Source organism: Sapajus apella, unplaced genomic scaffold (assembly GCF_009761245.1).
Source record: "Sapajus apella isolate SASKATOON/1434 unplaced genomic scaffold, GSC_monkey_1.0 scaffold57, whole genome shotgun sequence".
NCBI lineage: Eukaryota > Metazoa > Chordata > Mammalia > Primates > Cebidae > Sapajus > Sapajus apella.
Genome location: NW_022436997.1, coordinates 14,456,353 through 14,482,354, shown reverse-complemented (window position 1 = coordinate 14,482,354; position 26,002 = coordinate 14,456,353). Strand labels below are relative to the sequence as shown.

Sequence of the window (26,002 nt, the reverse complement as noted above, 5' to 3'; positions counted from 1 at the left end):
TTTATCCTGCCCCCAAAGGATTCAATTTCCCTAACAAATTTGTTTATACCATATCTTGACAAGATCAAGACATTCTGGCAGGGCAAATAGTAAAGACTAAATCTTGCATATTGAGGAAAACTTCCTGAAAAGCCCAGTGTATCTGGCACGAGAGGTGACTGGGGTCCTGGGCCTAGGGAGGCAGGGAGGGGAGACGCAGGTATCACTGCGGGCGCCCAGCTGCTTATGTCACAACTCGCGGAAGACGCCACGCGCCGGTTGCTAGGGAGGCCGCGCTCCCCACCCCGCCCAGTCTGCCCCGGTGCTCCCGCGTTCGGTGACGGCCGGGTAGGCTGTAGGCAGCGCGATGCCACGGGAGAGCTGCTGGCGGGGGCGGTGGGATCTTGGTGCACCATGAGCCCAGTTGGAGCCGATGAGCACAGCGCACGCCACCCTCCACTTGCCCCGGGGCCTCGACTGCTAAGATAGCCGCGGCCGGACAGGAAGCCCGAGGAAACGGCAGGGCCGCGTCTCTACTAACACGCGAAGGTAAAGTAGCTCGGTCCACAGCGCCGCTCGGGGGCTCCTAGGGGAAGGTCTCCACAGCTGAGGCGTGGAGGGGCGGGGATGCCGGGAAGCGGGGAGGGGAGCGGCGGAGGAGGAGAAAAGGGCGGGGCGGGGAGCGGCGGGGGAGGAGAAAGGGGCGGGGAGGAAGCCGCCTACGCGGGCTCGGGGCTGGGGGCTCGGGGTCTGGGTGAGAAGCAACGGAAAAGCGGTGAAAAAGGAGGCCGCGGGCGGAGACTAGGGCTGAGGGCGGAGCGTCAGCAGGGGCCCGGAGCTCGGTAAGGGCGTGGCCTGGGGCGTGAGGCCGCGGCCTGTGGACAGGGTGAGGGGCGAGCGGGGCGGGCTCCCGGCACACTTGGAGCCCGGCCTCCCGCCAAGCACCGCCCCCATCCAGCCCCTGTGGGAGGAGCCTGGGAGGGGCCGCCTCTGGCCCTGCGCGTGCGGCGGTCGCGTCTCTGCGTTTGCCCCGCCCTGCCCAGGGCCCCGCCCCCTTCCTGGCGCGGGTCGCATCCTGACGCGATCCCCTCCCCCCTCCGGATTCGCGCAGGGAGTCAGGCCCCGGGCCGCCACCGTCACCTCGGCCGCTGCAGCCGTCGCCATCGCCTTGTTCCCTCACCCTCCCGCCATGGCCGAAGAGCTCTCCGCGGCCACTTCGTACACCGAAGATGATTTCTACTGCCCAGTCTGTCAGGAGGTGCTCAAAACGCCGGTGCGGACTGCGGCCTGTCAGCACGTGTGAGTAGACGCCCCTTCCCCCTTGCAGAGCCGGGTGGTCGTTTAGGCCCGACCTCCGGCCCGGGACCCCCGGCTGCCGCCTGGCGGGCACTGAGGCCGCCACGGCCTGCCCGAGCGTCGCTGGCCCCCGAAGTCCCGTTCCTCGCCCCTCAGAGCCCCGGGCCGCCCTCCTCCCGAGCCTCGGGGCCCGCTCTCAGCGCCCGGTTCCTCAGCCCGAGCTCCCACTCTGTCTCGCTTTCGCGCCCCCGGGGCAGTGGCCAGGCCGTTCGTTCCCTGCGGCTTCCTCAGGCCCCGGAGGCCCCTGTCGTCTCCGCCGGGCCCGGGAGGAATTGCAGGGAACGTGGAGCCTTTTTGTTTCTTAGCAACCCGAGTGAAGGCTGGGGTGTCGAGTGTCATAAGCGGCCGGCGCTGCCCGCGTGGGCCCGCTCGCCCCGCGCCTCGACTTGCCCTGCTTTCGAGTTTCCTCTTTCAGAACCTTGGTCCGTCGCCTCGGTCCAAGAGCTCTTCTGTATGTAACTTCCCCTCAACCCCGCTTCACGGAACACCCTCGGGAACGTTTTGTTCCGTTTCCAGTCCACTGTGTGTTAGAGGGATCCTCAATGAGTTTTTTCGTACTGTCTGTTAAAACTGACAGGATTTTCGGCATTCAAATGATCGTTCCCCTTTGTTTTACCTTTCCGCTTATTACTCGGCTGCTACAGGGGTGGAGAGGAGAAAGGAAGACTTCTGTTACGAGGAGTGGACCGAAAATGAGATGCTACCCAGGGTGGGGGAAGAACACAAAGGGGTTGGCTGAGATAACTCGTACGTTTGATTGACAGGCATATTTTTAAGAACTTTGATAAAATTCTTTGGACGGCTAGGGTGTCAGTAAAGGTGGAAAAGAGCCCTTCTTAAAAAGGTGTATAGCCCTTCTGACCTGACTGATGATCAGAGTCCCCGGGGAACTTTTTAAGTAAACATACCAATTCCCAAGGTCCATTCCAAACTTACAAAAGAATTTTCAGGCAGGTGGGGCCTGGAAATCTTTATTTTCAGGCTTGAAAGTTACATGTGCTTGCAAACAACCAAAAAATTGACTAACCAACTGTATTTCATTCTCCTTCCACTTTTTGTTTTTTGAGGTGAGACTATAATTTTGTAAAGGATGGATTGAATTTTTGGTTCTTAATTGCAAATGCCCTTACTCTAGTTTTCTTGATACCAACTCTCCTCATTTTGTCTCCCAGTCTTAACTGCACTGTCTACTTTATTCCTATTTTGTGCTGGTTGTGTGAGCCAAGAGGGTGTGGATTTTCATGATACAAATTATGCCAGTTATGTTTTCACTCTTTAAGGGAGATGAATGACATTATTTTGTGCAGCAAAAGCAGATTCTTAGAGAAATGTTTTGAGGGATCCTTTTGTAGTTCATTAGTGTGATGATTGAGTGTTCACAGGCGTGTGTGAGATGTGCCATCCTCAAACCTTGTTACAGGGTCAGCACATTACCCATCTGACATGAAAAAAAAGGTTTGGAGATGTCTAGGGCACTATATATAAATCTTTCAACACTTTTAATCTATAACTATTATCATAACTTTGTCCTTTTTCAGTATTTAAAAAAATTTAAGTGCTGTGTTGGCAGTGGGTAGATAAAAGGGAGGGAGGAGGGCAAGGTGAGAGGAAGTTGTAATAGCTGCTAACTGTATATATACAAAGCAGGTCTTTTTTGGATAGAATCATTCTAATTATCTTTTGGGTCACTGACCTCATGGACCTCATTGTAATTTTTTAGCACTCTCCAAAATTCCATGTAGATTGCTCTAGTCCACTTCCCTTTTGGGACATTTTAGATCAAGGACTATAATTTGGTTTGACCTCAAGACTAGGAACATATTGGAGATGATTGTTTTCAATTCAGACCTTTCTCAAATCAACTCCTCGTGCTTACACAGTTCTGCCTGAACAATGAATTAAAGAATAGGCAGAGGGAGAAAAAGTTTTATTTGGAAGAGGTGGTAGTGAAGGAATAGGATCTTAATCAGTTAGAAGGAGTTTAGTGGGGAAATGGAGAGAATTTTAAATTATTATTATTTTTTTGAGACATGGCCTTGCTCTGTTGTCCAGGGTGGAGTGCAGTGGTGTGGTCACAGTTCATTGCAGCCTTGACCTCTCACGTTCAAGCAATCCTCGAGCCTCAGCCTCTCAAGGTGCTGGGACTACAGGAGCATGCTACCATGCCTGGCTATTTTTATTTTCTTTTTTATAGAGACAGGGTCTCACTATGTTGCCCAGGTAGATCTTGAACTCCCGTGCTCAAGTCCTCCTCCCACCTTGGCCTCCCAAAGTGCTGGGATTACAGGCATGAGGCATGGCATCTGACCTATTTTTTAAGTAAATAATTATGTATGTCATTTGCCCTACCTTCTTCACAAAGGACAGACCTATGCCTTTAAAGAAATTTATATTTGGCTACAAGATCAATTTTTGATTCATGAATAGAGAGTTGAAGTGATAAGGGCTTTAGGTTACTGTGGATCAGTTAGAAAATGAAAAAAAAAATTATTTTTTTTTGTTCTAAAGATGGGGTTTCACCATGTTGGTCAGGCTGGTCTTGAACTCCTGACCTCAGGTGATCCGCCTGCCTTGGTCTCCAAAGTGCTTGGATTTTGGGTGTGAGCCACCGTGCCCGGCCAGAAAATGAAAAATTTTTATTGCTATTTCAGTGACAGGAAAGGATTTGACAACTGACTATCCTAGTTAAAGGAGCAAGTTCATTATCATTAGAATAACATTACTAAAATATAAATTCCCATTTAATCCCCATTCATTCCCTGAAACTGCTTTCTGTTTGTCTGGTGCAGGGACTACTGTTTCCCTGGAGACTGTTAATAGGCCACTGGAGAGACCTATAAATAAGTGTGATTGATATAGAAGAGATTTTATGTGAGCATCTGGAGTAGGTATCTAAATTAGCCTAAAGGGTAGGCATGACTTCCTAGATGAAATAATGCCTTAGGTCAGAGTTTGTATTCAGGGTTTGTGGGACATGCCAGAGTCAGGGAGGGTACAGAGGATGCACATGAGCTGGACTTTGAAGTTTGGCTGGAGCCAAAGACAGTGTAGTGAGATGAAACTTAGAGTTACTGTCAGGAACTTAACTGTGTAAGCTAATTTGAGTGTTTTCCAGAAAACCTATTAAAAATTAGATAACCTAATGAATAATACAAGACCTAGTAAGTAATTTTTGGTAGGGGAGCAGGATGGTCACATTTCGTTTTTAGAGTTTACCTTCATATCAGGGTTTTCAGCTTGGTAGTGATGAGACTAGTGAAGAGGTCATTCATTGATGTGTCAGGGAGAGAAATGATTAGAACCTGAACTAAGGAAATGATAGTAGGAATGGAACAGGGAGACTCCTGACATTTTAAGGACATCATGTAAGATTTGGTGACTGTGTGTTCAACAGTTAAGTGTATATACCATATGTAGATCTGGAATACATGGAGCTAAAGCTGTGGTTGTTGACGTAGATATCAAGTTAGATATATAATTTGAAAGATTGAAGAGCACCTGGATAGAGCAAAGTATTGGAGAATACTTATTTAAATATTGAGTGGAGAAAATTGCAGCCTGACAGGAATGAACAGAAGGATAGGAAGAAAACCAGAAATAAAGTGAGAGTGGAAACTGAGGATTCAAATCATATCCTAATGACTATTAAGGAAACAGTCATCATTGTCAGATGCTTTAGAGTGGTCAGATGTAATTTTTTTTTTGAAATAGGGTCTTGCTCTGTTGCAGGGAGTGCAGTGGCATGATCATAGCTCACTGCAGCCTCAACCTCCCAGGCTCAAGAGATCTTCCCACCTCAACCTCCCAAGTAGCTGGGACTACAGGTGCGCACCACTATGCCTGGCTATTTAAAACTTTTTTTGTAGAGACGGGTCTTGCTTTGTTGGTCAACCTGGACTCTTAACTCCTGGGTGCAAGGCATCCTCCCACCTCAGCCTCCCAAAGTGCTGGGATTACAGGCATGAGCCTCCATACCTGACAGATGTAATATTTTGGAAAACATGTTAACACAAATTAATGTGAAGCTTGAGCAGGTAGTCAAAGCAAGGTTTCAGAAGAAAAGTAAGGTGTTTGTCTCTTTTGGTATTTTATTCTGTAATCTTCAGAGGCTCTTGGAAACCTCAGTTCTTCCTTGTTTTAAACAGTCAAGAAAAGAACCTTTTTTTTTTTTTTTTTTTTTAATGAGACGGAGTCTTGCTCTGTTGCCCATGCTGGAGTGCAGTGGTGCAATCTCGGCTCACTGCAACATCTGCTTCCTGGATTCAAGCAATTCTTCTGCCTCAGCCTCCTGAATAGCCGGGATTACAGGCACGCGCCACCACATCTGGCTAATTTTTGTATTTTTAGTAGAGACGGGGTTTCACCATATTGGTCAGGCTGGTGTCGAACTTGTGATCTGTCCGCCTTGGCCTCCCAAAGTGCTGGGATTACAGGCATGAGCCACCGCACTCGGCCGGAAATAATTCCTGTACATGGCAGAAGTAAGCTACTTTTGCAATAAAAATTACATATAATAACAAGTTTGATTCTTTGCTAAACTCCTAAAAATGGAAATCTAATCTGTTTTTGCTTTTAGGCCTCTCTGTAAGGAGGCATCTTTTAAAGTGAGCATCTACTTCTTGTTAAGCACAAATTTGTGTAATTTCCTTTTTGTCTTAATTGAACTATCCAGTTCCTGAGTTTTCAATTCATATTTACTTTTTTTAATAATTAAAACAAATTTTTTAATTAATTATTTTTGAGACAGAGTCTTGCTCTGTTGCCCAGGCAGGAGTGCAGTGGTAGGATCTTGGCTCACTGCAACCTCCACCTCCTGATTTAAGCAATTCTTCTCCCTTGGCCTCCTGAGTAGCTGGACTACAGGCACGCACCACCATGCCAGGCTAATTTTTTATATTTAGTTAGAGACAGGGTTTCACCATATTGGCCAGGCTGGTCTGGAACTCCTGAACTCAGGTGATCTGCCCGCCTTGGCCTCCCAAAGAGCTGGGATTAGAGGCATGAGCCACTGCACCCAGCCTAATTAGTTAATTTAGAGACAGGATCTCACTCTGTTGCTCAGGCTAGATATACTTTTTTTTTTTTTTTTTTTTTTTTTGAGACAGTCTTGCTCTGTCACTCAGGCGGGAGTGCAGTGGCATGTTCTTGGCTCACTGCAACCTCTGCCTCCTGGATTCAAGTGATTCTCCTGCCTCAGTCTCCTAAGTAGCTGGGATTATAGGCATGCAACCACCATGCCCCTCTATTTTTTGTGTTTTCAGTAGAGATGGGGTTTCACCATGTTGGCCAGGCTGGTTTTGAACTCCTGACCTCAAGTGATCCAACCACCTTGGCCTCCCAAAGTGCTAGGATTACCGGTTTGAGCCACTGCACCCAACAACATGTTTCTTATAGTTTACATTTTTTAAAAGATGGGGTCTTGCTATGTTGCTCAGGCTGGTCTCAAACTCTTGGCCTCAAGCAATTCTCCTACCTGGGCCTTCTGAGTAGCTGGGACTATAGGTGAGTGCCACAGCACCTAGCTTTTTGTAATTTTAACAGCTTTATTGGTATCTTGTTACTTGAGTAGTTATGTTCTAAGTATATATTTTGAAATAATTTTCTTTCCTAAAGTCTGTGCAATTTAATTATATAACAAAAGATTGACTTAATTTTAAATCTTGAAGACTAGTTTAAAACCTCTGATTTTTTTTTTTTTTTTTGAAGTTATTTTGGGAAATGATCTCGATTATATAGACTAGGAAGACAGACAGACTAAGTGACAGATTTTAAATTATTTAATTTATACCGAAATTGGGAGCATGATGAGTGGGAATATTGTTTTTCCTCTCTCAGTATTTGTTGATCAGCCTTTTGTTGACAGAATGTGTAATGGAAATTCACCTAGCATCTATTAGTTTAAAGTTGAGAGAAATGTGAAGCAAACCTTTTTGGTTGTTAAAGGGTAATGCCCTATCCTGAAGATACGGGCCTTTTCAGAAACATGAAAATCAGTTTTAGTAATTCTTGATTTGTACCTTTTTTCCTTTTCACTTCTGCTTTGTTTTGAAATAAGTTCTAGCAAATTCATCCATTCCAGCGCAAAGTGAGACGAGAATAAGCAGTTTTATGTCTAAAGAAACATGCTGCGTGGTACAGAGGAAGGAACAGTAAAATTGGAGATAAAAGACCTGGATAACTTCCTTTGTACCTCTATTTTATTTTTTTGAGACAGTCTTGCTTTGTTGCCAGGCTGCAGTGCAGTGGTGCAGTCTTGGCTCACTGCAACCTCCACCCCACCAGTTCAAGAGATTCTCCTGCTTCAGCCTCCCGAATAGCTGGAACTACAGGCATGTGCCACCACACCCAGCTAATTTTTTTGTATTTTTAGTAGAGATGGTATTTTACTATGTTGGTCAGGCTGATCTAGAACTTCTGACCTCAAATGATCCACCCACCTCTGACTCCCAAAGTGCTGGATTACAGGCGTGAGCCACTGCACCTGGCCATTCGTTGTACCTCCTATCACAGTTTGCAATCATAACATTTTTGGAATCAGATGATTTAACCAATGTCAGTTTCATTGATTAGACTGCAAGCTTTATAAAGGCAGCATCCACCATTAGTACTATAAAAGTATATTTGTAATCCATCATTTTTGCCAGTTTTGTTTTTTTAAGCATTTTAATGCTATTTTAATACAGTTCATAATGGTGTCTAGAAATCACATTAAAATATATTTATTTAGTTGCTAGCAAGGCTGCATGTATTTTCCATATTACATTTTTGCTTGCTTGTTTTGAGACAGGATCTAACTCTGTTGCCTAGGCTGGAGTACAGGGGCATTTATTTAGTTGCTAGCAAGGCTGCATACATTTTTCCATATTACATTTTTGCTTGTTTGTTTTGAGACAGGATCTAACTCTGTCACCTAGGCTGGATTATAGGGGCATTTATTTAGTTGCTAGCAACTAAATAAAAACATTTTAATGTGATTTCTAGACACCATTGTGAACTGTATTAAGATAGCATAAAATAGGCCGGGCGCAGTTGCTCACGCCTGCAATCATAGCACTTTGGGAGGTCGAGGTGAGTGGATTACCTGAGGTCAGGAGTTCAAGACCAGCCTGGCCATCATGGGGAAATCCCATCTTTATTAAAAAAAAAAAAAAAAAAAAGCATAAAAATGCTTAAAAAAAATAATCACGGCTTCCTGCAGCCTCAGCTTCCCAGTCTCAAGTGATCCTCCTGCCTCAGCCTCCCAAGTAGCTGGGACTAGAGGCATGTACCACCGTGCCAGGCTGACTTTTTTTCTTTTTACTTTTTTTGTTAGAGAGGAGGTCTTGCTATGTTACTCAAGCTGTTGTCAAACTCCTGGCCTCAAGTGATCCTCTTGCTTTGACCTCCCAAAGTGCTGGTATTACAGGCGTGAGCCACCACACCCGCCCGGCATTTTAGTTTCTTAAATGACTTTTTTTTTGAAACAGAGTCTCACTCTGTTGCCCAGGCTGGAGTGCAGTGGCCCGATCTTGGCTCACTGCACGTTTGCCTCCCAGGTTCAAGTGATTCTCCTGTCTCAGCCTCCCAAGTAGCTGGGACTACAGGCGCATGCCACCATGCCCGGCTAATTTTTATATTTTTAGTAGAGACAGGGTTTCATTATATTGGCTAGGCTGGTCTTGAACTCCTAGCCTTGTGACCCACCTGCCTTGGCCTCCCAAAGTGCTGGGATTACAGATGTGAGCCACCATGCCCAGCCATGAATATTTTTCATAATATCACTAGTCTGTAGTAATGCAATTAATATTTGAAGAGTTTGTATTGTACAGTTTGTCACCTGATTTATCACATGTAATTTTGGAGGTTAATTTGGGATTTTCTTTCTTTCTTTTTTTTTGAGAAAGAGTCTTTTTTTTTTGAGACGGAGTCTCACTCTGTCACCCCGGCTGGAGTGCAATGGTGTGATCTTGGCTCACTGCAACCCCCACCTCCCAGGTTCAAGCGATTCTCTTGCCTCCGGCTTCTGAGTAGCTGGGATTACAGGTGCTTGCCACTGCGCCCAGCTAAGTAGTAGGGACGGGGTTTCAACATCTTGGCAGGCTGGTTTGAACTCCTGACCTCGTGATCCACCTGCCTCGGCCTCCCAAAGTGCTGGGATTATAGGCGTGAGCCACCAAACCCGGCTGAGAATCTTGTTCCATCATCCAGGCTGGAGTGCAATGGTGCTATCTCGGCTCATGGAAGCCTCCGTCTCCCAGGTTCAAGCAATTCTCCTGCCTCAGCCTCCTGAGTAGCTGGGATTACAGGTGAGCACCACCATGCCCAGCTAATTTTTATTTTTAGTAGAGATGGGGTTTTACCATGATGGTCAGGCTAGTCTCAAATTCTTGACCTCAGGTGATCTGCCTGCCTTGGCCTCCCAAAGTGCTGGGATTACAGGTGTGAGCTGCAGCACCTGGCCAATTTGGAATTTTCTAACAAAATAGTTTTGTCATCTAAAGTGATTTTTTGCTTTTCTGTATTTTTATGCCTTTAAATATTTGCTTTATTTTTATGGCCATTGTGTGTGTGTGTGTGTGTGTGTGTGTGTGTGCGCGCGCGCATGCGTATAAAATGGCCATTGCATATATATATATATATATATATATGTATACATATATATATTTTTTGGGGGGGGTAGTCCAGACCATTTCATTTGTTGTGTGTCAATATTTTTGAAAGTAAATGCTGAATAGAAATTGTTGGCTTTGTTTCTCCTTTTTAGTAAAAATTCATTCAGCATTTATTTTTCATTTTTTGACTAGAGACATGTTTTAACTCTGTTGCCCAAACTGGAGTTACAGTAGTGTGATCATAGTGATAGTTCACTGTAGCTTTGAACTCCTGGAGTTAAGGAATCCTACTGCCTTGGTCTCCCGAGTAGCCAAGACTATAGGTGCATACTACCACACCTGACTAATTTTAAAACTTTTTGTAGAGATGAGGAAATCTTACTATGTTGTCCAGGCTGATCTTGAACTCCTAGGCCCAAGTGATCCTCCTACCTCAGCCTCCCAAAGTGTTGAGATTACAGGTGTGAGCCACTGCACCTGGCCTCATTCAGAATTTGATTAAACATTTTTATGTTTAATCAGAAAAAAAAGAGGATGTCCTTTGAGGAACACAATCAATAAACAGCAATTTTCCACTTAATAAAATATTTTTATTATCCATTTTGATCATTAAAAAAATTATTTTTAGACAAGAATACATGTTGAGCTTTTTGAAACTTCATAGCAAATTAGGAATAGGCTAAAAAACCATATATATTTTTTGAGACAGTCTAGTTCTGTTGCCCATGCTGGAGTGCAGTGGCCTGATCTTGGCTCACTGCATCCTCTGCCTCCTGGGTTCAAACAATTCTTGTGTCTTAGCCTGCCAAATAGTTGGGATTACAGGCATATGCCACCATTCCTGGCTAATTTTTGATTTTTGTGTAGAGACGGGGTTTCACCATGTTGGCCAGGGTGGTCTCCAACTCCTGAGATCAAGTGATTCCCCCACCTTAGCCTCCCAAAGTGCTAAGATTACAGGCATGAGCCGCTGAGTCTGGCCTAAACCTTTTTTAAAAAAATCCTTATTAAGGGCGGCTTCCCTAGAGTCTATAGCAAATATACCTAGTTGTAAACTTAAGGTGCTTTTCTAGTTGGGAACTAGTCAAAGATGTCTGCATCACCTCTGACATTTAACATTGTATTTCAGGTTTTAGACAATTCAGTAAGAAAGGAAGAAATAAGATACACAAAGATGAAAAAGAAAGAGACAAAATTGTCATAATTTGTTAATTAAAAACGAGAGGCCAGGCGAGGTGGCTCACGCCTGTATTCCCAGCACCTTGGGAGGCCAAGATGGTCCCAAAGTCAGGAGCTCAAGACCAGCCTAGCCAACATGGTGAAACCCCGTCTCCACTAAAAACACCAAAAATTAGCCAGGTGTGGTGGCACGTGCCTGTAATCCCAGCTACTCGGGAGGCTGAGGAAGGAGAATTGCTTGAACCTGGGAGGCAGAGGTTGCAGTGAGCCAAGATTGTACCATTGCACTCCAGCCTGGGCAACCAGAGTGAAACTCTGTCCCTTCCAATAAAAACCAAGAGAAACAATTGCCAAACTATTGGAATAACAGTACAGAGAGGTTCGATGCCAGAACAGATAAAAATCAACAACACATCTGTATATCAACAATAATCAAATAAAAAATTTAATAGAAGAAAAAACCCACTTACAATAGCAACAAAATTATAAAGTTCCTTGGACTAAACAATAAAAATATATACAGCTTCTTAGAAAAAAATTACAAAACTTTATTGAAAAGCATAAGAGAACATGACATTTATGGTTAGAAAGATTTCATAAATTTAAGGTGTCAGTTCTCTCCAGACAATTCTAAACATACAGTTCTGGTGAAGTCCCAACATGATTTTTTGGTATGACTTGAAAAATGGATTAAAAAATTCGAATAAAGAATTAATGACCATGAATAACTAAGGAAATATTTGAAAAAGAAGAACATAGAGACACCCTATCAGATACAATGATGTATTATGAAACTATAGTAATCAAAATAGTATGGTTGACTTCTTTGATTTTTCTGTGAAAATATTATTGAATTAAAAATACAAAATAAAAACAAAAAAATCATATACTTTTTTTTTTTTTTTTTTTTTTGGAGGAAATTTTCTTCTTTTCCCCAGACTGGAATGCAGTAGTGCCATCTTGGCTCACTGCAACTTCTGCCTCCTAGGCTCAAGTGATTCATCTGCCTCAGCCTCCTGAGTAGTTGGGATTACTAAAGGCACCTGCCACCTTGCCCAGCCAAGTTTTGTATTTTTAGTAGAGACAGGTTTCACCATGTTGGCCATGCTGGTCTTGAACTCCTGACCTCAGTTGATCTGCCCACCTCAGCCTCCCAAAGTTCTGGGATTACAGGCATGAGCCACTACATCCAGCCTAATTGTATGGTATTCATTCAGCAGTAGATAATTGACTAAACATGCTACAAAGTCCAGAAATAGTTCCAGACATATTTTGGAATTTTTATCTTTGATAGATGTGACAGTGCAAATCAATGAGGAAAAGGTGGCTTTGATTAGTAAGATAGTAATATTTGGGCAATGGCTTTACATGCAGAGTCTCTGCTGTGTACTATACATGAAAATATTTCCAGGTGGATTAAGAACTTTAATGAGCAAAGCTTAAACTAGAAGGAAATTGGGAATATCTTTTATCTTGAAGTGGGGACTTCTTAGGACTGCAAAAGTACAAACCATAATTTTAGGAAAAGCTGGCACTGAAAGTTAAATTTCCTTATCAGAAGACCACAAACAAGGTTAAAGACAAATGATGGACTGAACAGTGATGTAGCCTGTTCTACTTGCTACAACAGATTATATCAGAACAGATAAGTTTATATATTATTTTTCCCCGTGAACATTGTTTTGGTCTATCAACAAATGGCAGCTCAAGCAAAGTACACTAAAACACAGCCGAATATAGCAAACCACAGAATTATGACACAAAGTGCCCAACCTCCATTCTTCTTAGTTCAGTTTGGCTACGAGTTCTCTCTTGGAATACCTTTTGCATCTTTCTCCATTCCTTTGTACATTTTAAATTTATTTCCATAATTTACCAGCTTCAACCATTTATCCGCCTCTTCTTTTAAAAAAATTTTAGGGTGAAGTGCTTATTAGGAACTTAACATACCTTTTCAGATTTGTTCATATTTTTATTAGGATTGTTTGGGTTTTGTTAGTAGTCTGCTGACAAGGTTGCACAGGTGGTCTATTCCAACCATTTTTTTCCATATGCCCTGTAAGTTTTAGTGTGCAGGTATGCAGAATGTGAAGTTTTTCAGTGTTTCATATATAACATTATATCAGAAATACCTTAAGTATATAAAACAATTGATTTAGTATCCAGAAGATGCAGTTCTAGGTTATAAATAATTTCTCCTCAAAACTTTGAACACATAATTCAATTGTTTTGTCATTTGTTATTGCTCATTAGTTTGATGCTAATCTGATTCTCTTTCCTTAGTAGTTGATCTATTTTTACTTTCTCTCTGGAAAATATTAGAAGTTGAAAATCATTATTTGAAAAATTTCCAGCGATCTATCTGGTTGTGATTCTTAAATTTATTGTACAGGTTATTCACTTGTCTCTCTTCTGCTGACATATTTTTTAGTTCTGGAAATTCCCCTCACACTTTCACTTTCTTTCTTTTTTTTGTTTCTTTAAAAATAATTTTCTCTTTCTGTCTCCTGTGGCTGATTGGGCCACTGGATTAGGGCTCTCAATGTGTTAACTGTCTCTGGTTTAATTCTCTTTTCTTTTGTTCTTTTCTTTTTTTTTTTTTTTTTTTTGGAGTCTCGCTTTGTCACCCAGGCTGGAGTGCAGCAGTGGCTCGACCTCAGCTTACTACAACCTCCACCTCCCAGGTTCAAGCAATTCTCCTGCCTCAGCCTCCCAAGTAGCTGGGACTATAGGCGTGCACTGCCACACCAGGCTAATTTTTTTGCATTTTAGTAGAGATGGGGTTTCACGATGTTGCCCAGGCTGGTTTCGAACTCCTGAGCTCAGGCAGTGTGTTGCCTTGACCTCCCAAAATGTTAGGGATTATAGGCATGAGCCACTGCACCTGGCCCACTTTCCTTTTTTTCCAGTAATTCTTTTAAAAGAATTTTAAGATTATCTTTTAAATTAAGTTATATTAAATTAAGCTTTTTAATTTATTTTTATTTATTTATTTATTTATTTTTAAGACGGGGTTTCACCATGTTGGCCAGGCTGGTCTTGAACTCCTGACCTCAGGTGATCCGCCCACCTTGGCCTCTGAAGTGCTTGGATTACAGGGGTGAGCCACCATGCCTGGCCTAAATTAAGCTTTAATATAACTACCCTTGTTTAAAGGGTACTCCTAATTTTTTTTTTTTTTTGGCTGGAGGGTAGTGGCGTGACCTCGGTTCACTGCAGCCTCCGCTTCCCAGGTTCAATTGATTCTCCTGCCCCAGTCTCCTGAGTAGCTGGGATTACAGGCGCCTGCTACCACGCCTGGCTAATTTTTGTATTTTTAGTATAAATGGGGTTTTGCCATGTTGGCCAGGCTGGTCTCAAACTCCTGACCCCAGGTGATCCACCTGCCTCGGCCTCCTAAAGTGCTGGAATTACAGGTATGAACCATCATGCCTGGCCATTGTTTTTAAAAATTTAAGTATAAAATGCATATAGAGACGTGTCCCTATCAGTAATGTATAGCTCAGTGAATTTTCCCAAATTGAGTACACCCATATCAAAAAACCATTTAACACCTATGTCAAGCAGCAGAACATGAGCATCCCAGGAACTCCCCTAATATTCCCTTCTCCAAGGGAACATATCCCACCTCCTTCAGGATACCTTTATCCTGACTTTTAACATAGTTTAACTGCTTTTTGTACACTATAGAAATATTATCATGAAGTTTGTAAAATCTGGCTTGTTTAGCTCAACATTATATCATGTTCATATTGTTGCTTGTAGCTGTAGCATTTTCATTCTCATATACATCATATTTTAGTTTTCATTTTGTGAATATACCATAATTATGCATTCTTCTGTTGATGGACTTATGTATAGTTTTCAGTTTGGAGCTGTTATAAACAATATGGCTATGAACTTTCTAGCAAATTTTTTTCTGATAATGTATGTAGTTTTTAATTTTTAATTTTTTTTTTAATATATGCAGAGTCTCACTGTTGCTCAGGCTGGAGTGCAATGGAGTGATCATAGCTCACTGCAGCCTTGACCCATTGGGCTCAAGCAATCCTCCTGCCTTAGTCTTCCAAGTAGGTAGGACTACAGGTGTGCACCACCATGTCCAGCTAATTTTTTAATTTAATTTTAATTTTTAATTTTTTATAGGAGCAGATTCTCACTATGTTGTTCAGGCCGGCCTCAAACTCCTGGCCTCAAGTAATCCTCTCACCTTGGCCTCTGAAAGTACTGGGATTACAGGCATAACCCACTGCTCCTGGTTTTATATATGTAGGTTTGATGGGTATATACTTCAGAGTGGAATTTATAGGCTCTAATGGATACTGCCACCCAGTTTCCCTAATGGTTGTAAAAGTTTACACTCCCAAAGCATCCAGTGTGAGTTTAGGTTGGTTAATATCCTCCGTAACTCTTGGTACTTCCCACTTTTTTCATTTTTGTCTTTTTTTTGAGACAGAGTATCACTCTGTCGACAGGTGCCAGGCTGGAGTGCAGTGGTGCGATCTCTGCTTACTGCAACCTCCACCTCCCGGGTTCAAGCTGTTCTCCTGCCTCAGCTTCCCAAGTAGCTGGGACTACAGACGCGAGCCACCCATGCCTAGCTACTATTTATATTTTAGTAGAGACAGGGCTTCACTATGTTGGCCAGGATGGTCTTGATCTCTTGACCTTGTGGTCCGCCCGCCTCAGCCCCCCAAAGTGCTGGGATTACAGGTGTGAGCCACCGCACCTGGCCCGTTTTGTCTTTTTTGTTTGTTTGTTTGTTTGTAACAGGGTCTCACTCTGTCGCTCAGGTTGAAGTACAGTGGCATGATTTAGGCTCACTGCAACCTCTGCCTCTTGGGTTCAAGTGATCCTTCCACCTCAGCCTCCCGAGTAGAGTAACTGGGATTACGGGCATGCACTACCATGCCAGCCTAGTAGCGACAGGGTTTTGCCATGTTGCCCAGGCTGATCTTGTGAGCTCAAGCCATTTGCCCTGCTCAGCTTCTCAAACTGCAGGATTACAGGTGTGAGCCACTGCACCTGGCCATTGTTTTAATATTTTTTATTTTTTTATTTCTTTTGAGACGGAGTTTCGCCCTTGTTGCACAGGCTGGAGTGCAATGGCATGATCTTGGCTCACTACAACCTCTGCCTCCTGGGTTCAAGCGATTCTCTTGCCTTAGCCTCCCAAGTAGCTGGGATTATAGGTATGTGCCACGATGCCCAGCTAGTTTTCGTATTATTAATAGAGATGGTGTTTCTCCATGTTGGTCAGGCTGGTCCCGAACTGCTGACCTCAAGTGATCTGCTTGCCTTGGCCTCCCAAAGTGCTGGGATTATGGGTGTGAGCCACTGTGCCCCACCCATTATTTTATTATTACTATTTTTTTTAGAGACAGGGCCATGCTGTGTCACCCAGGCTGGCCTTGAATGCTTTGGCTCAAGGGACCCTCCCACCTCAGCCTCTTAAGTGGCTAAGACTACAGGCATATGCTATTGTCCCCAGCTTTGGTTATTTCTACTATTTTTAAAACTAGTTTTGCTGGGCACCGTGGCTCATGTCTGTAATCCCAACACTTTGGGAGGCCGAGACGGCTGAATCACTTGAGCTCAGGAGTTGCAAGACTAGCCTGGGCAACTGGCGAAATCCCATCTCTACAAAAAGTACAAAAATTAGCCGTTGCAGTGGTATGTGCCTATAGTCCCACCTACCGGGGAGGCTGAGGCAAGAAAATTACTTGAGCCCAGGAGGCAGAGGTTGCAGTGAGCCAAGATGGCACCAGTACACTCTAGCCTGGGGGACAGAGCAAGGCTCTGTCTCAAAAAAGTAAAAAACAAATAAATAAAACTAGCTTTTAGTTTGACAAGTCAAAACTGGTGTCTTATTTTCTTTGCTTATTTTGGTTTCTGGTTATGGTAAATATTTTTAATTATCATTGTTTTTTGGAGATGGTATTGCTCTGTCACCTAGGCTGGAATGCAGTGGCACCTTCATAGCTTACTACAGCTTCAACCTCCTGGGCTCAAGTGATCCTTTGCCTTAGCCTCCTGAGTAGCTGGGACTACACGTACATTCTACCACACCGAGCTAATTTTTTAGTTTTTATTTTTTGCAGAGACAGGGTCTTGCTATGTTGCCCAGGCTGGGCAACTCCTTGCCTCAAGCCATTCTCCTGCCTTGACCTCCCAAAGCACTGGAATTATAGGCATGAGCCACTGCACCCTGACTTACGTTTTAGTTAATGGTCTTAATTGGTAATAACTTCTAGTACCGCTTTAATGATACTAGCTACTATTTTTTGAGCACTTTCCTGACAATCACAAATACTGTATTAAACACTTTTGTTTTTTGAGACAGAGTCTTACTCTGTCGCCAGGCTGGAGTGCAGCGGTGTGATCTCGGCTCACTGCAACCTCCGCCTACCAGGTTCAAGTGATTCTCCTGCCTCAGCCTCCCAAGTAGCTGGGACTACAGGCACATGCCACCATGCCCGGCTAATTTTTGTATTTTTAGTAGAGAGGGGTTTCACCATGTTGGCCAGGATGGTCTTGATCTCCTGACTTTGTGATCCACCTGCCTCGGCCTCTCAAAGTGCTGGGATTACAGGCTTGAGCCACCACGCCTGGCTAAACATTTTATATGTGTTATCTATTTTAATCCTCTGAACAGCCCAATCAATTGTAGATACTTTTATTATTTCACGAAGGAGGAAACATTTTAGAGGGGGAAAACTGACTTGTTTAACAGTGCTACATAGTTAGGAAACTCAGGTTCTGTGATCTCTTAAGGCACCATAACTTCTCAACTTTTGTTAGTATAGATGAGGAATACTCATATATATTTAAAGGAGAGTAGATTAAATGTATATGTATTTTAGATCCCAGATATATATGTCTGTAGTTTAACTGGTTCTCCTGAAAGCAAAATGATCAAATAAGGTATTTGGTGGGGCTAGAGAAGATAAAAAGATTTTAGTTTGATTCTAATTAGAAAGTTGGTTATAAATGTTTAAAGCTGGAAGTATTAAATATTTCTCAAATTACATTCCATTGCACACTGTTTGGAAAATTTTCCTATTTCCTGACCAAGTAACTTTGATTAACACCTATGAACATGCAGATAACTTTGAGAAACACCTAATTTTGGGTAAAGTCTATTAACTTTATCCTGGAACTTCCCAAATCAGTTTGTGTGCTCTTTTGTAGTAGACCTGTTTATGTCTTGTGGAACAATATGTTGATACACATCAGTTTGGGACAAAAGCTTGTCATTCATCCTTTTATTTTGTAAGGGGAGGAAATGGAGATCTAGTATGGGTTAATGTGTTGCCTAAGATCACACAGCTACTAAATGGCAGAGCCAGGATCCAGTTCTTCCTTTGTACCTTGCTTCCTCTAGTAATATTATTAATATGTAGTATTAGTATTTATTCATCATATACTGTGTTAAGAAGTTGTAAAGCAGACTTGAGTGTAATTTTTAAAATGTTCCCATCTAGTCCACCTATCAGTCTTACTCTCTGATAAATAAATATACAGTTCTTAAACTTATAAGATTTATGTGCTTATGAGTAGCCTAACTTACTTAACATGAATGCATATCCATAATCATTTGTTTGTATTTAATTATAGTGATGAAAAGAGTAATTTTTTTCTGTAATTAACGTGTCACAATGTTTGGTTTAGTTTCTGTAGAAAATGTTTCCTGACTGCAATGAGGGAAAGTGGAACACATTGTCCCCTGTGTCGTGGAAATGTGACTAGAAGAGAGAGAGCATGTCCCGAACGGGCTTTAGACCTTGAAAATATCATGAGGAAGTTTTCTGGTAGCTGCAGATGCTGTGCAAAACAGGTAGAGTAAAAGTGACATCTCTCTTCTTTGGAAGCCAAGTTTCTACTCTGAAATTCTTGTTTGAATTTTCTTGGTGGGTACTGTTTTGAAAAGAAGGAAGGTAGATTGGGAATTGGATAGAAAAGGCCAAAAAAAAGCTGTGGGCATAGATCTTACTCAATTATAAACTTATTGATAAATGAGATTGAAAAAAATTACCGAATTTCATATTTAGCATAGCATTTTTCTAAAAGTAGTTTCTCATTGATCACTTACTAAATTAACTAAATGAGCAAGCTGGCATTTAGCTCATTTAAACCCCATTCTGGTACAAATTCAACCCTTAAGTTTTTCTTCTGGTAGCATCATTATTGCAGCTTTGCACATAGAAATGTTATTAGATTTGTTTGGTCACATGTATTTATGTAGTTAAGGAACTTTCTAGCTGCTTACTTTACTTATGTATTTATCTATTAAATAAATCACAAGGGGTGGGCATGGTGTCTCACGCCTATAATCCCAGCACTTTGGGAGGCCAAGGTGGGTGGATCACCTGAGGTCAGGAGTTCGAGACCAGTCTGACCAATGTGGTGAAACCCCATCTCTACAAAAAATTAAAAAATTAGCCAGATGTGGTGGCACATGCCTGTAATCCTAGCCACTTGAGAGGCTGAGGTAGAATTGCTTGAACTGGGAGGCAGAGGTTGCAGTGAGCCAAGATCGCGTCATTACACTTCAGACTGGGCAACAAGAGCAAAACTCTGTCTCAAAAAAAAAAAAAAAATCACAAAATATTTGGTTAATTTTAAGGAACATGTAGGAAAATTAGGTGTTAACAAATAACCAGCATTAATTCTCTAATATGGATGTTATTCTATCATTTGGAGAAGGAATAAAATAGTGAGGGGTGGTTTTGCTTTGAGTATATCCATGTGTATAGATTTATCACCAACATTTTTTCTAACAGCTAATGAAATCAGTGAGCAAAACCGGTTGCTATTTCTTGCATTCACACAAGTCAGATCTGCTTTTCCATCTTTTTGAAAAAAGTGTTTCACTGACAGGTTGATGAAGTGAAGCTAGAAAACATACTTGAGGGATTTTGGCTATTCCTCTCAGTGAGAAGCTGAAAAATGTTCCAAGTATTAACCTGGGAACTTAATTTTCTTTCTTTTCTTTTTTTTTTTTTTTTTTTTTTTTTTTTTGAGACAGGGTTTCACTTTGTCACCTAGGCTGGAGTACAGTAGCACAATCTTGGCTCACTGCAGCCTTGACTTCCCAGATTTTAAGGGATCCTCTTGCCTCAGCTCCTCAGGTAGCTGAGACTACAGGTGCACACTACACCTCGCTAATTTTTGTATTTTTGGTATGAACAGAGTTTTGTCATGTTGCTCAGGCTGATCTCAAACCCCTGAACACAAGCAATCCATCCGCCTTAGCCCCCCAAAGGGCTGGGATTACAAATGTGAGCCACCATGCCTGGCCATGAACTTACTTTTTTTAAAGTGCATTTAACTCTGCTAGGCTGCAGAAGTTAAATAATAAGACATGCCCGATAGCATCTGGCATCATCTTAGTACTTTAAGTTTTTTGTCTACTACTAGTAGTGTCTTTTCAAGTGTAAAGTTATTTGCTATTTTTTGTAGTGAGTTTATGGACAGATGGACTCTTCTCCATCTCTACATATAATGAACAGAAATGTATTACCTATTTTTAACTCCTGCTTAAGGATGAAATCACTTACTTTAAAAAAATAAAACTCTTGTTTAAATGGAGTATTTAGTTACTTATTTTAATTTTTTTCTTCTTTTTGACAGTATCTCAAATCTTATGAGTTCTATTTTAAATTAAAAGTCACATTTTAATCAATAATTTACAGATTAAATTCTATCGCATGAGACATCATTACAAATCTTGTAAGAAGTATCAGGATGAATATGGTGTTTCTTCTATCATTCCAAACTTTCAGATCTCTCAAGATTCAGTAGGGAACAGGTAAGCAATACTTATTCCTAAATATAGAATTTTCATAATTGAAATGGAAATTGATGTGGGAACTTTATGATAAAGTATTTTGGGGGATGTGTGTGTGTTTGTGTGCATGTGTTTTTAAAGTGAATTGCGAAGTATCAGAACTACAGCATTTGCCTTCAAAATCTATTTGGCACATATAAGATATCATCTGGGAGATGAACTTCATGAACTTTTTTTTTTTTTTCAGTTTCCAGGCAGAATTTCATGAACTTAAGCTTATGTTATTTAAAATCATTCTAAGTATCTTTATTTTTTTGAATAAAAAATAAGTTCGAGATTATTCTCTTACTGATTTTGCAACTGAAATGATTTGAAACTATAGAAAATTCTTTTTAGTAATGTATTTGCCAACTACAACCTATTTTTTCTTTGCTATCTAAGGGATAGACTTATAGTTTGAAATTTTTATTCTAAAATGTCACGTAAGAGTGAAACTAGGTGCAATGCAGTTCTATTTGTGCCTCAATTCTATTAAACAACTAGATTTGGATTGATTTGTATCTTCTCTTAGATTTATGTACATTAAACATCTTTATGAAATGTATTTTACACAGACAAATGGCCAAAATGCACTTGTGGTTTAAAAAAATAATGATAAACATCCAGTTCCAGGTCAAGAAATAGAACATTTTTCAGAACTTTAGAATCTCTATGTGAGCGTTTGCCCATTTGAACCCTGTACTCCTAGATGCAACCACTATCCTCTTATTTGGATTATTCATTGCTTTGCTTTTCTTTATGTATCATCACCCATGCATATATCCCTAAACAATGCATTGTTAATTTTGAAAACTTCAATAGTAGGGATACACATAACTGTGTAAGGAAAGACAATATTGCCACTATTGTAGAAAGGTTCCCAGGAGACAGTATATATAGTATGTTAAGCAGTCTCTGAGATTTTATTTTAGTAGCTTTTCATTTTACATGTTGCTAATTTTTAGTAACTTAACCCCCCTTAAGCACTTCATGTTTATCATACAACATTAGGTGTCTTCCCTGCTCAGTGGAAATTTCTGGTAAAGATCTTTAGTGATTTTCTGATAAAGATCTGTAGTAATTTTCTGATTGCCTAATCTGCAAAAACTTCTCAGGTTCTCATTTTACATGACTTGTTAGTGTCAAGGAAATTTGTTTGAAATTTATTGCTCGTGTAGTTTATTTTTAGTCTCTCTGGGTTTCTTCATTTCTGTTTTCCTTATTGTTGTACTTCTACTTTATTGTAATTTCCTATCTGCTTTTTTACCCAATAGATTGTTCTTAATTGAGGGGATGGCATTTGTCTTGGTGAGGATATCTCCAGGTTTTAGTGAAGTTCTTAGTATACATGACTGTAATCACTGCTTTTAATGACCAAATTTTCTTGTCAGGAGACAGGCCTTCCTCCCTCTTACTGCTTAGATCCACTTGCTCATAGAGACTCGATTCCTAATGGCAATATTCCTTATCTGTCACTTCCCTAGCTCAGGCCCTCATCTCTCACTCAAACTATTATAATAGTCTAGTTGGTAGTTACTCTCTAATCTGTTTTACATTCTGTGACCAAAGTAATATTAATGAAGTATAAAAGACAAAATTCCTTATTCCAAAGCCCTTTCTGATCTGGCCCTTTCCTCTGTTTTTATAGCCTTTTTCTTGCATCATTGCATCACGTCCCTTTGCCATGTTGAATTTTTTCTTCCGTTATCTTTGCCATTCTTGAAAAACAATATGACCGTGGTTAAAAACAAAGGCTTGGAGCCGGAGTGTTGGGTTTAAATCTCAGCTATCACTTACTAATTGTATTACACTGGCAAGAAACTGCCTCAGTTGTCTTAATCTGTTTAAGGAAAGGTATGAGAGGCGATTATAATATTAGGACCTCACTGGGTTGAAGTTAATAAATGAGTTAATACAGGTAAAGAAACTTGAATAGTGCTTTGCTTGGTGAATGTTAGCTTTTCCTCCCCATCATCACTATCACGCCCTCACCTCCACATCTTTACCAGTAATATCACAACCTGCACTTTGCCAGCTGGTTGACTTTTTTCTTCTTAAATACTTCGACCAAGTGTTAGCTACTCAGTAAAATCCTTCCCGACCTCTAGAGTTTTTTCTTGGTAGAACTGTTCTTCATGCAATTAGACCTCTAAACTTTATTGTATTTATTTATTTATTTCAGCCTGTCTCCTTACCTAGAATGAGCTTTTTAGTCTTATTTATTTCTTTTTTTTTTTTTTGAGACGGAGTTTCACTCTTGTTACCCAGGCTGGAGTGCAATGGCGCGATCTCGGCTCACCGCAACCTCCGCCTCCTGGGTTCAGGCAATTCTCCTGCCTCAGCCTCCTGAGTAGCTGAGATTACAGGCACGCACCACCATGCCCAGCTGATTTTTTGTATTTTTAGTAGAGACGGGGTTTCACCATGTTGACCAGGATGGTCTCGATCTCTTGACCTCGTGATCCACCCGCCTCGGCCTCCCAAAGTGCTGGGATTACAGGCTTGAGCCACCGCGCCCGGCTAGTCTTATTTATTTCTATATCCTATGCAGAGTTCTGATTGCAATGGAGGAATTGAGTTTGTATATGGATGTTTAATCAGTAAGAAAATTGGCAAAGGAAGGAAAAGATTTTTTTCTTTTTTGGGACAGTCTCACTCTGTAGCCCAGGCTGGAGTGCAGTGGTGCAATTTTGACTCACTGCAACCTCCGCCTCCTGGGTTCAAGTGATTCTCCTGCCTCAGCCTCCTGAGTAGCTGGGACTACATGCGTCCACTACCACGCCCCGGCTAATTTTTTTGTATTTTTAGTAGAGACGGGGTCTCACCATGTTAGCCAGGATGGTCTTGATCTCCTGACCTCGTGATCCACCTGCCTCAGCCTCCCAAAGTGCTGGGATTACAGGCATGAGCCACCGCACCCAGTCTTTTTTTTTTTAAGTCTTAAATTTATTTTGTTGTTTGTTTGTTCTGTTTTGTTTTTAGACAGAGTCTCGCTCTGTCATCCTGGAGTGCAATGGCGTGAACATGGCTCACTGTAGTCTTGACCTCTTGGGCACAAGCATTCCTTCTGCCTTAGCCTTCCATGTAACTAGCATCACAGGAACATGCTACCACATCCATCTAATTTTTTTTTTTTTTTTTTTTTTGGTAGAGATGGGAGTGTCAATTTGTTGCCCAGGCTGATCTCAAACTCCTGTGCTCAAGCAATTCTCCCGCCTTGGCTTCCCAAAGTGCTGGGTTATAGGTGTGAGCTACCATGCCTGGCCAGAAATGTTCATTTTTATTTATTTACTTATTTATTTTTAGGCAGAGTTTTGCTCTTGTCACCCAGGCTGGATTGGAATGGCATGATCTCAGTTTACTGCAACCTCTGCCTCCTGGGTTCAAGTGATTCTCCTGCCTCAGCCTCCTGAGTAGCTGGGATTACAAGTGCCCACCACCATGCCCTGCTAATTTTTGTATTTTTAGTAGAGACAGGGTTTTGCCATGTTGGTTAGGCTGGTCTCAAACTCCTGACCTCAGGTGATCGCCTGCCTTGGCCTCCCAAAGTGCTGGGATTATAGCCGTGAGCCACCACACCCAACCTATTTTTATTTTTATTTTATTTTTTTGAGATGGAGTCTCACTCTGTCGCACAGGCTGGAGTGCAGTGCCACGATCTCGGCTCACTGCAACCTCTGCCTCCCGAGTTAAAGTGATTCTCCTGCCTCAGCCTCCCTAGTAGCTGGGATTATAAGTGCTCACCATCATGTCCGGCTCATTTTTGTATTTTTTGTAGAGCTGGGGTTTCACCATGTTGGCCAGGCTGGTCTTGAACTCCTGACCTCTGGTGATCTGCCTGCCTTCAGCCTCCCAAATTGTTGGGATTACAGGTATAAGGCACCACATCCAACGAGAAATGTTGTTGTTGTTGTTGTTTTTTTTTTTTGAGACAGAGTCTTGCTCTGTTGCCATGCACCAGGCTGGAGTGCAGTGGCACAATCTCGGCTCACTGTAATCTCCGCCTCCTGGGTTCAAGCAATTCTCCTGTCTTAGCCTCCCGAGTATCTGGGACTACAGGCGTATGCCACCACGCCCAGCTAATTTTTGTATTTTTTAGTAGAGATGGGGTTTCACCATGTTGGTCAGGATGGACTCATCTCTTGACCTCGTGACCCGCCCGCCTTGGCCTCCCAAAGTGCTACGTTTGTTTTTTTTTTTTTAATAGTAGGTAAAATAAGATATGATCCATAGGATGCTCAAGGTCCAAGCAGGAAACAGATAGTGGGCTCTAATTATGCAATTTGAGTAAAGCGACTATTTTCAAAGAGTAGTGTATTAGGTACACTATATAAGTAGGGTATAGAAAGCCACAAGGAATAATGGTGGGCTCTGGGTCTACTGAAAGCAGGTGGGAGGAAGAAATAGATAACCAGAACCTGGAGAAGAGAGCTGAATAGAGCATGGCTAAGGAAATTCATAAAGTGGCATTTGTATGTACCTGAGTAGTAAAAAAAATAAATAAATAAATTGCAAAATAAATCCATAGATCATTTCACCAATTCAGTATACATTTATTATACCTTCTGAAGTGTTGGAAACACTCTACATGTTATTGAATATACAGGGATTGGTAAAACAGACACTGTTATTTTTTCCATATATCTAAATATAAGCTATAACTTCCAGTTGAGTCATCTAAAATAATCTGGCGCTTTCATTCATATAATTCTGAGAAGTACTGTTTACTATAAATGACTAAATGTTAGAGGATGTTTTAGCAAAATTATTGCATTGGTGTGTGGTAGTTTCGAATAATACTTAAATAGCAGTGCTAATTTTATTAAGGCCATTTCTATTTCATAACAAAATTCTGCTTCTAACATAAGATTGCATCTTTTTATTTTCTTTAGCCACAGGAAGTAGGGAGGAGGAGGGCAGATGAATGTAATCGTTAAGATACAGACGACATTTCAATTTTATCTTCCTTGGAAATCATTTGGTCTGTTTGCAGGCTGTTCCTACTAATCTTGACTCTTCGTAAATATTAATAACTGGATATCAGTAGGTTGATACAGTTTATTTCAAA

The 26,002-nt window shown here is 41.6% G+C and overlaps 1 protein-coding gene and 1 non-coding gene across 5 annotated transcripts in view; both read left to right on the top strand.

Moving 5' to 3' along the window:
• Window positions 1-300: 300 nt before the first annotated feature.
• The window catches only part of RNF138 (ring finger protein 138), a 40,329-nt gene continuing 14,627 nt past the window's right edge, over window positions 301-26,002 (top strand). The window contains exons 1-4 of one of the 4 annotated variants that reach the window (XM_032245400.1): window positions 301-528; window positions 1,091-1,278; window positions 18,777-18,942; window positions 20,801-20,916. In XM_032245400.1, the coding sequence (XP_032101291.1) occupies window positions 1,169-1,278; window positions 18,777-18,942; window positions 20,801-20,916 (392 nt within the window). In that variant the 5' untranslated portion in view covers window positions 301-528; window positions 1,091-1,168. Of the gene's footprint in view, window positions 529-986; window positions 1,279-18,776; window positions 18,943-20,800; window positions 20,917-26,002 lie in introns of those variants that run through there. The other 3 variants (XM_032245401.1, XM_032245399.1, XM_032245402.1) reach the window with 3 other exon arrangements.
• Window positions 2,676-2,779, top strand: LOC116528265. The gene has a single exon (XR_004258954.1). It is a non-coding gene; the product is annotated as a small nucleolar RNA U13 (small nucleolar RNA).